The sequence below is a fragment of the Oncorhynchus mykiss genome, chromosome 9 (assembly GCF_013265735.2).
Source record: "Oncorhynchus mykiss isolate Arlee chromosome 9, USDA_OmykA_1.1, whole genome shotgun sequence".
Taxonomy (NCBI): Eukaryota; Metazoa; Chordata; class Actinopteri; order Salmoniformes; family Salmonidae; genus Oncorhynchus; species Oncorhynchus mykiss.
The window spans coordinates 19170223-19181246 of NC_048573.1; the positions used below are offsets into that span (position 1 = coordinate 19170223).

The 11024-nt window shown below is 39.1% G+C and overlaps 2 protein-coding genes across 2 annotated transcripts; both read right to left on the reverse strand.

Annotated features, from left to right (window-relative positions):
- Positions 1–2412: 2412 nt before the first annotated feature.
- On the reverse strand, positions 2413–4156 carry nitr3 (novel immune-type receptor 3). The gene is given in 6 exon segments (NM_001124300.1): positions 2413–2585; positions 2708–2757; positions 2896–3024; positions 3116–3466; positions 3569–3934; positions 4089–4156. Coding segments are annotated over 6 exon segments (1071 nt in total). The 5' UTR covers positions 4132–4156; the 3' UTR covers positions 2413–2453.
- Positions 4157–7822: 3666 nt separating this feature from the next.
- On the reverse strand, positions 7823–9576 carry LOC110512425. Its single transcript, XM_036987515.1, has 6 exons — positions 9519–9576; positions 9002–9367; positions 8489–8833; positions 8241–8360; positions 8088–8137; positions 7823–7985 (listed from the first exon to the last, which is right to left on the reverse strand). The coding sequence occupies exons 1-6, from the start codon at positions 9574–9576 to the stop codon at positions 7866–7868; spliced, it is 1059 nt and encodes a 352-aa protein (XP_036843410.1). The 3' UTR covers positions 7823–7865.
- Between the last annotated feature and the right edge of the window lie 1448 nt (positions 9577–11024).

Genomic DNA, 11024 nt, shown 5'->3' on the forward strand with positions numbered 1-11024 from the left:
CATTGCTTGCAGCCGGCTCTGATCGTAGTGTAATGAAACAGGCAGGGAGAGTGAGCTCGTCTGTGGTGGTGGGCAAACCCTCAACATCCTGGCTCGTAGCCCTGTGTGTTATCTACTGTGCCACAAAAGCATGCGGAAGTGGCAAAGTTGATATCCACATTTATAAACGCAGGGTCGCTACAGTTATTGTCATTTGTGGTCGTAAACATTATTTTGAGTTAATTCTGTGACTGGGGAGGGTGTTACATTTATTTTACAGTACAGGGGAGGGTCATGGGAATTATATGTACATTTGACCGACCACCTCAATTCGGTCTTATGTGGCAACATTTGAAATGGTGATTTTTTACATGGGTCAAAATGAAATATCATACACTGCAGTTGAGGATCAAGTAAATCTGGGAAAGTAAATCTGCTTTGAAAGTTGATAACCTTTTGAATTTTTTGGAACACCTACTGGAGACCTCTTCTTTGTCTACACCTGTTCAGCATCGTTCACACCCTCTGTCTCTGATAAACACACACTATAAGAAATAAAATCTAAGTTTATTTGTCACCTGCACAGGATACAGGTGGGCCTGCTGGAAGGTGTAAAAGCTACAGTGACATAGCTACTTGCATATTTGCATATTAGCAATATCAAAAATAGGAAGTGTCCAGATAAAAAAATATTGTGGATAAACAATAGATAGGCTCGTAATATTTTTTGTATTCATATTTATAAAAGTGTGTTATTAGGCACATGAAAGTGCACAAGTTCCAGATGGCATTTCTGGCAAAAAAAACACATTGAGATAAGAATACTATAAAACGTTTAAATGCCTCGTTTACGTTTAAAGTAGTGACTTGCGACATATGCCTTGTTTCCTGAAACGGGTCACACATATATATTTGAGTCAGTTTAATAAATAACAGTTTTGCTTTGGATGTAAACTGTCATGGGAAACATGAACAACAAGTAAAGTGAGAACAACAATGACACCACATAGACATCCTGCAGAAAACCACATAGAGTCATAGAGAGCAGGTATGAGGGACCTGTCAGCACAAAGCCAGCAGGCCCACCTGACTAAAGCGTAGACACAATCTCTTCTTGGGTTTACGGAAGTCTGCAGAGTACCTGTGAACTTGTTGTGTGGGGGTGGGTGTGATTGACATGCTATCAACACAACTTAAAGAGGACAACACATCACAGAGGAGAGATTACTTAAATAAATAGGTTGTTTCCCATACCTATTCAACTACTCCCTAGAATTCAATTGAAAATTACACACAAACACATGAGTCATTGTCTTCATCATATAGAGATTACTCTGCTACCCATTTTATTTTGAATGATTGTGTGGCTCCTCCTGGTAACGAAGCTACACTTTATAATAACTTAGTTGATGTTAGTAATGATCCAGTGATGATGACTACCTAGACTGTTGGATGCAAGAGACGCTATGATTCTGAAATGGATTTATAACATGAGATGTCTAATATGCATGTAATCAATTACCTCGTTAAAGATTCTTAAACGAACATTGTCTTTATTGGACCTTTGTTGACAGGTATTATGACTACACACATGATATATCACGGGAAAGTACATTTTCAATGATTCTTAGTGAAAAAGGTTAACATCTGGACAATTCTAAAAGTTGCTGCCAACTCTGAAGTTAAAGCAGTTATGAGGACTTCTATGTACATTGTTGCAACCTATTGAAAGAGAAATGAAGTACACCACTTCAACCTGCACATATGCATATTCACATTTTCTATTGTTTGCGAAAACGTCTTAATTACAATGTGTACATTGTCATATTTGGATGATATGTTCGACACTATCAGCTCCCTTCAAAATATACTCGGCTAAAAAGTATATTTTTAGTTCAGGCTTTTCTCATGATGAGAGTGAGTTGTGCTCTTAGTGACGTGGATGTTTGTGGTTTTGATGCACTGAGGTGTGTGAAGACAGTGTGTGGTGAGGACTGATGGTCATTTCTGGGGTTTAAAGATGAGTTAAGCTGAGTGGAAAATCCATTTAGGGCTGTCAGAACGCCACAGAGATCTGATACAGGATACAGCTTAAAAAGAGAGTTTGAGACAACTGAAAGCTACGAATGCTATTCTGCATACCATGCAATCAGGATGCGATGTCCTATTCTGCATACCATGCAATCAGGATGCAATGTCCTATTCTGCATACCATGCAATCAGGATGCAATGTCCATGCAAACTTACCAGTTAAACTTGAAGAATATGAGTGAATATCAAACAATACATAAAAATTACAGTGAATTCATGTTTTATTTGATCTAAAATGGGCAACAGTATCACAACAGTAATGTAAAAAGGAGTTAGACAGAATATAAGCAATTGCAACACAATTATAATGATATAAACACAGTGTTTAACAGAAAAAGCTATGCAAGTCTTAGAGGAGATCAATCTATGTTTTTGTCCATGTTTTAGCACCTCACCCCAGAGTACTCTGTGTCTCTCTCCATGGTGCTCCTCTGTCTCTGGGTCTTTGGCTTCTTGTGGATGATATTCAGAGCAGCGTAATGGACCGACGTGAGTGTGTCATCATCTTCTTGATCCTAAGAGGAATAACAAAGCAAATTCCAAAGACTGAAATTGGAAATTTGATAGAAGGATCTGTTTACAGTTCATCAAAGTAATACTCACTATAAGTGAGTAGTTCACTATAAGGTCTGCATACCTGGTCATGAGAACTGGGGACTGTCAGACCACTTGGCTGAGGATGCGTTCCTTTTAGACAAAGATGAAGGAATCATCATCATCATCAACATCAACATAAAATGAATTAACCCAGTTTCATGACTAAAACATGTAATGTATACTGCACCAACAGTTTAAGCATATATTGTGGTTAATGATAACTCTTACCTCCGCACAGCAGAAAGGTTTTCTTGGTACTCTTATACATAACACAAGCAAGGAATATGATGATGATGACACAAAGAGCCAACGCTACGCCGCAGTACACCAAGAGAACACGTTCCTTCTTACAACCATCTGTGGAAATACAGACAGGAAATTCAGGACATTTTGTTCAAGCATGGATAAAATATTAGAACATTTTAGAAATGTCAGAAATATCACCAACAGTCCATTTCCAGCTTGGTCCCTTTCCCAAACAGTATCTCCCCACATGAGGCCACAGCACAGTAGTAAGTCCCAGCATCAGAGAGGCTGAGGTTCCTCTTGGGGAGGTTGTAGACACAGCTCTGTGTAGGAGACCCAGCCTCTGGGCAATTCTCACACGGATCTCTCCTGTCTCCATTGTTGTAAATTATTCCTGGATGGAATTTTCCTGAGCCATGTCTGAACCAATAGACACTGTGTTCTCCTGCACAGGTCTCCGTGTGTATTGTACAGTTCAGAGTCACAGAGTCTCCTGGCTGAACTGACTCAGACACAGGCTGCTGGAGCACAGACATGCTGTTGGACTCTGAACCTGAAGAGAGTGAGTAAGATCATTGTGTGTACATTTTCTTTGCCTGCTAGATTAATTCATTTAGCATTATATGAACACACATTAGGTTGCGACTTAAGTTACCTTTGACAATTAAAGAAGTTCCTTCTGCAAATTTGAGTTCGCCCTCTTCCATAACACCACAGTAGTATGTAGCTGTGTCCCCTGACTCTGTCTTGGAGATGGTCAGGTTAGAGCTGTCAAATCCTCTCTTCACACTCAAACGTTTAGTCTCAGTAAAGTCTTTGTTAAAGTTTTTGGAATAAAAACTAGTTTTAGTGCGATAATATGATGATGCCATGAGAAGAGGCTTCTGTCCAACAGTTTGCTTGAACCAAGAGACCCTGACCATCAAATTAGATTGACAAAAGCAAGTGAGAGATACATTTTGTCCCAGGCGTGTAACTATCACAGGGTCTGGTTGGATTACATCCTTGTTAAGTGCACAACCTGTGAAGCAAACAAACAAAATAAATCAAAGACAAAGTTATAGTACAGAATTATACATTATTATCATTATTCAGACTACATAGTCATTCAAATGGATTCAAAAACACTATGATGTAAAAAATTAAAAGGATCCACATGTATTTTTCTTACTTACCAAAATTGGCGTAAAACAAAAAGATTGTCCAATATATAATCATAATTTCCTTTTTAAACTGTATAGTGTGAGGGGTCTGACAACAGGGCACCTTTTATATGATGATACTCATTGGGTAATCATTATGAAGTAGGCGGAAACTCTGAACTGAGTGATATTATTGGCTGTCTGAACAGGCATAAAACATGTGATAAAAACTACAATCTAACATGTGTCCTGTGGCATACCATAGTTAGAGCAGACCTTCAAATGATGTACAGTCAGAGTTACTGGTTTGTATTTTCTCATTGGGGTTGGTGGCTGAGACTACCGGTACATATGTCCTCTTTGACATACACAGGGGGTTTACATTGTATTTCTCACTTCATGTCTGTAGAAGGCAAGTCAAGCTTTCAGGAGGAAGTGAACTCTGGTGTTTTTGGCACCTTTTTGACAAAGTAAAGATGTGATCCTTTGATACCCATGATCAAATCCATTGTAGAATACCACATCACTCAGGTTCTTCAAAGATTTAGTGATGTACTGAAGCACCATGCCAGTGGTGAGTTTGTACCGTAGCATGTAGTTTGTGATCTCACTTGTTATGTGACGTTCAATAGTCACATTGTCGCCCAGCTTTGCATTCTGGGAAGAAGTGGGCTGAATAAGAACCAAAGTTTGAGATGCACCTGTAAAAAACAACGATATTTACTGCATTTATTACATTTACCAAACACCTATAGTAAGCACTTTAAATGTATAGTAAACATGTATAACATTAGTCATTTGAGTTTGATGTTACTGACATGCTTTCAAGATTAAAAGAAAGGTGAGGAGTTGATTTTCCTTGCTTGCTCTTTCACGGGACGAGACTGACCTGTGTAAAATGCAGTCTCTCTACAGAAAAGAATGGAAACCTGCGTTTGCGTTCATTGGTTCATTTAGGGCTGCCGAGTGGCACAGTGGTCTAAGGAACTGCATCTCAGTGCAAGATTTGTCACTATAGTACCTGGTTGGAATCCAGGCTGTATCACATCTGGCCGTTATTGGGAGTCCCATAGGGTGGCGCATTGTAAATAAGAATTTGTTCTTAACTGACTGGCCTAGTTAAATAAAGGTTCAATAGAAATAAAATCTAAGGTACCGTCTGTTTTTCATGGTCAGATTTGATTGGCTGAACACTCGATAGGCGGCCCAGTAGGCCACAAATGGAACAAACACCATACTTTCATGTTGTTGTATAGCTTGATTCTGTGTTGCACAACTTTATGACCTAACTGTGACCTAACTACACCTCATACTGTCTATTGACATGTTTTCTGTTTCTCTGTGTTATGAAGTGACTGTGTGGAAGTCATAGAGGCCCTAGAGGATGACAGTGTCATAACATGTGGCCAACCAGGTCCCAACTACTAGTACGACTCCCATGGACTACAGTCACTTCATAACACAGAGAAACAGAAAACATGTCAATAGTCTTTACTTTATTCTGTAATGTATTGACAGATAAAATTCCTACCATCATATAATTAGAAGGAGGCTTTTTCTTCTTGGTCCAGATGATGATCATACTTTACATCACACTTCAGACCATGGTTTGTGTTTAACTACGGACTTCATATATCTAGGTCAAATGACCCAATAAATAGTTAATTTAGTTTTTTCATAGATTTCTGTAGAATATGTATAGATCATTTGCTGCCTCATTAAAATGGTGTTCTATTGTTGATAAAAAGGACAACATGTAGAGCAAAAGTGTATGTCATACAACTGAATGAGATACCCTGCTGAAACCCATGAAAGAGAGAGAGATAAAGAGAGAGAAAGAGAAAGAGAGAGAGAGAGAGAGAGAGCGACAGAGGGTCCTGTGTAGAAGCCAACAGGCCTTACCACAGTGTAGATAGTTTTGTTCATAGCAGACCGCAGAATACCTTTAAATATGTTGCTGAGTATGTGAGGGGGTGTTTGGCATGCAATCAGTAGGCCTATGTCTTAAAGAGAAAACAAAAAAGTAAACCTCCTACACCACAACTGCATTGTATTTTCTGTAACATGATGGATGGGACCACCTGACTCCACATAAATGAGAACATTGACCTTTACCTTGTAAGCACTGTGTTTAGAGACCAGTGTTGCACTCAGGGGTATGAACAGTACTTTGGCCCTGAGAGGAAAAGTATAGTGCAGTGTGTTGTTGCAGGTCAGTCTTCCTGTGTTAAAGGTCTGTTAAAGGTCTGGAAAGTCACTGTAACTATGACCACAGAGGAGTGTGAACAGAATGCATTCTGAGTTCAATTTATTCATATTCATTTAGCTTAAAACCTTTTTGGGATACGGGGCAGCATTTTCACTTTTGGATGAATGGCATGCCCAGAGTGAACTGCCTCCTACTCTGTCCCAGATACTAATATATGCATATTATTATTAGTATTGGATAGAAAACACTCTGAAGTTTCTAAATCTGTTTGAATGATGTCTGCACATTGAGATATGGACGATATTGCACTTCCTAGGGCTTCCACTAGATGTCAACTGTCTTTTAAAACTTGAATGAGGATTCTACTATAAAGGAGGGGCTCATGAGACCTGTTTAAGTCAGTGGTCTGGCATAGTGGCTCGGTCTCATGACGCGCGCTCCCGACAGAGTTACCTCCCGTTCCAGTGCTTTTTCTGAAGACAGGAATTCTCCGGTTGGAACATTATTGTTGTTTTATGTTAAAAACATCCTAACGATTGATTCCATACATCGTTTGACTTGTTTCTAAAGGACTGTAATGGAACTTTTCGAGTTTTTGTCTGGATGAATAACAAGTGGCTATTTGGACATAAATGATGGAACTTTATGGAACAAATCAGTAATTTATTGTCGAATTGGGATTCCTGGGAGTGCCTTCTGATTAAGATCATCAAAGGTAAGTGAATATTTATGGTGTTGTTTCTAACTTTGTTGATTTCAAAATGGTGTCTATTCCTCTGGCTGTTTTGGGTTCTGAGCGCCGTTCTCAGATGATACTTTTTCCGTATTTAAAAAAAAAAATCTGACACAGCGGTTGCATTAAGGAGAAGTCTATCTTTTTATTCTGTGAATAACACTAGTATCTTTTATCAATGTTTATTATGAGTATTTCTGCTAAAATCACTGGATGTTTTGGAATCAAAACATTACTGCACATAAGGCGCCAATGTAAACTGAGATTTTTTGATATAAATATGCACATTATCGAACAAAACATACATGCATTGTGCAACATGATGTCCTATGAGTGTCATCTAATGAAGATCATCAAAGGTTAGTGATTCATTTTATCTATATTTCTGATTTTTGTGACTCCTATCCTTGGCTGGAAAAATGGCTGTGTGTTTTTTCGACTTGGCGGTGATCTAACATAATCATATGTTGTGCTTTAACTGTAGAGCATTTTTTAAATCAGACATGATGGGCAGATTAACAAGATGTTTATCTTTCATTTGCTGTATTGGACTTGTTAATGTGTTAAAGTTACATATTTCTAAAACATATTTTTGAATTTCGAGCACTGCCTTCTCAGCGGAATGCTGTCCAGGTGTTCCGCTAGCGGAACCCCTGCGCTAGAAAGGTTAACAGTTGATAATGCTTTATTTATCTTTACACATGCAAATCAGATGTAAAATGAGTTGGACAGAGAAGTAATACGTTCAATTATTTTTACTTCATATTACACTTGAAAGAGTCTATCACATTTTACTGAAGCATTCATATAGAGCTAGTTATTAAAGAGGTATCTTGCATACAATGACAACTGTTTCATTCATCCAGTTCTACTGTCTGATCCCAGAGTACACCGTCTCTTCCTCCATGTTGCTTCTCTGTCTTCTAGACCTGTTGTTCTTGTTGCTCAGATTCAGAGCTACGTAATGGAGACTGTCTGCATCTTCGGCCTGTGAGAAACAGAACTATATTTTTAACATTAATTGTAATTGTTTTTTTTGCGAGCTGACTGAGGTCCTAATTCATCACAACACAGAACGATTCATGCTTACCCCTGCGTCTGTCTGGGAAACTGTAGGACCTCTTGTCTGAGAGACCAGTTCTGAGAACAGCAACACAAAAGACTATAAATCCTGCCACGTCTTCCACTTTTGCTACATTCAGAGATGGTGATATCAAAGAATAGTAACTTTGTAATCATTTACCTCTGCACTTTCTCTTGTTCATCTTGTACATGATGCTAGCAAGTGCAATGATCAGGATGAATGAAAGAGCCAATGCTACACCCAGGCAGTACAACAAGAGAAGAGGGTCTGCTCTATGGCCTGTGATGATTAAAACAGTGATAGAGGGAACTAAGTATAGATCATAGATTTCTGTAGATTGTCTAATCTGAAAGTCTGTCTTTTGATAAGAGACTTTAGAATTAGACCTCGCCTGCAAATGAACCTACCCTCAATGTCCAGCTTGGTCCCTTTCCCAAACAGTATCTGCCCACATGAGGCCACAGCACAGTAGTAAGTCCCAGCATCAGAGAGGATGAGGTTCCTCTTGGGGAGGTTGAAGACACAGCTCTGTGTAGGAGACCCAGCCCCAGGGCTCTTCTCACACTGATCACTCCTATCTCCATGGGTGTAAATGATTCCTGGATGGGATTCTCCTGAGCCATGTCGGAACCAATAGACACTGTATTCTCCTGCACAGGTCTCAGTGTGTATTGTACAGTTCAGTGTCACAGAGTCTCCTGGCTGGACTGACTCAGACACAGATTGCTGGAGCACAGTCATGTTTCTGGACCCTGAAACCGACAAAAAGGTAAATTAACCCATAGATTTTCTAGAATATCACGATAACAAGTGTTCTATCTGATCATTTGTTAAATTAAAATCTCATCTGATTAAGAGAATACCTCATATTTTCACCGTATATGTCTAATTTCAGATTTTAAAAAAGTATTTCTCTTTACCTTTTACAATGACAATGGCTCCTTCTCCAAACTCCATCTTATTGCTATAAGAGCTCCCACAGTAGTAAGTGCCTGAATCTGACAGCTGCATGTCTGAGATCCTTAGGTGATTCTTTTCTTGGCCATTTTCCACCGAGAAGCGAGGGTTATCCTTAAACTCATGGTAGAATGTTGCGTTCCTTTCAAACTTATTGACAGTTGAGAAGAGTTGAAGTTTATCTCCCAAGGTTTGCTTGTACCAAGAGAACAATACTGCCATGTCACTTTCTTGAAAGCAGTGCAAAACCACTGTGTCTCCAACGTTGGCTGACATGAGACCACTCTCTTGACGTATGGATGAAGACTCAGTTCCAGCTAGCACATCAACTAGAGAACATGAAAATATAGTAACTATGATATAGGTTACCCAAAATACAACTTTAGATTGTCAAAGTGTCTGTAAAACAATAATTTAAAACCCTGTGTCTCCAAATCAAGTGTGGACATCACATAAGAGAAATATTAAGGATTTCCTTACCCATCTCTACGAGAAGTGTAAATATCAGACACAGTGTGATCATCTTTAAAGTTGTCATCCTCTTCACAACTTGTCTTGAGTGGAAAAACTCTACCCCTGTGTACAACACTTCAACAATCGAGTTACAGGTGATTGGTCGAACTGGACGCGTCATTTTTGTTGATGCCTCATTCAGGCGCGCCCATGTCCTCCTCATGTGTATAGTACAGCTCTGTCTCACAGATTGTCCTGGCTGGACTGAATCATAATAGTTGTTTTATAGGTCGATTCTGAGCATTATAGATGTATTACAAATGAAGTACTTATTATTGAAGTTTGGCATCCGTTATTCTTTATCACTGCAGCTACTGTTGTAAAAGAAAGTCATAGTTGTGACCTTTTTGGAACACGTATGCTATGACACTGTCATCCACGAGGGCTTCTATCACCATACAGCCACTCCACCTCGCCAAAACCATCTATGGAGAAAACACAGCAAACACAATACAGTCGTCTTCTTTTAGTGATCTCTCATTCAGGATTTACACTCAGTAGAACAGATGGATAGAATGCCCTCCTATGATATTGTTATTGAGTAGGTCAATGGTTCTAGAGGCCTAACATCACACTTAAAATCAGGGTTTGTGTATGACTAAGAACTACAAATCACTAAGTCAAATTACCCAATAAAAATCTATTTGTGTATTTTAACAGATTCCAGTCAACTATGAATAGATAAAGCGGCCTTATCAAGAGTTGGTTTACTGTTGGTTACTAAAATGGTTAACTTGAAGAGCAAGTGGAGTATAGACTAAGTTCAGTATGAGAGAGGTAACAGCTCTGAGACAGCCAGCTGAAAACCACAGAAAGAGAGAAACAGAGAGAGAGAGAAATAGGGGGAGAGGGATAGAGGGAGAGGGAGATAGCGGGAGAGAGAGAGGGAGAAAGAGAGGGGAAGAGAGAAGAAGAAAGAGAGGGGTGAGAGAGGGAGAAAAAAACAGAAAGACAGATAGAGCAAGAGAGAGAAAGTGAGAGAGAGTGAGAAAAGGGCCCTGTGTGCAACAGGCCAGCAGGCCCTAACAAAGCGTAGATACAGACCACAGAGTACCTGTAAATAGGTTGCTATGTACTGTGAGGGGGTGTTAGTGGCATGAGAAGGGGAACAACTGTTAAACCCTAGAACCTAACGTGGAACTGATACCGTTTAAACTACTTTCCAGAAATGAAACAAACAGACATCTGTCCAAAATATCAAATTTGCACTTCATGCTTGAAAGCCATCTTTATAACAGGTTTTAAAAATATGTTCTATTTGACTTAAAATTACATTACTTGGAGTAAAGCATTGTTGGCAGAATGAAATGGTTGCAGTCAATGCATCATTAATCAAATTCAACAATAAATTCGCTAAGTAGTCTAATAAATATTGTCTGCAGGTTGTAAATCACAGCTAGTAATATTACATTGTTTACTGCCTCCAACCATTAAAGGGATGAACTGTTTCAGTTTCACAATATTTTGGACAAA

What these genes read in the sequence shown, in the direction of transcription:
- LOC110512425 (XM_036987515.1), bottom strand. Translation starts at nt 9,576, where the DNA reads ATGACAACTTTAAAGATGATCACACTGTGTCTGATATTTACACTTCTC. An exon ending in AGCCATTGTCATTGTAAAAG is followed by an intron (nt 8,834 to 9,001) that starts GTAAAGAGAAAT and finishes TGTCGGTTTCAG; the next exon opens with GGTCCAGAAACATGACTGTG. An exon ending in TTTCCCAGACAGACGCAGGG is followed by an intron (nt 7,986 to 8,087) that starts GTAAGCATGAAT and finishes TGTTTCTCACAG; the next exon opens with GCCGAAGATGCAGACAGTCT.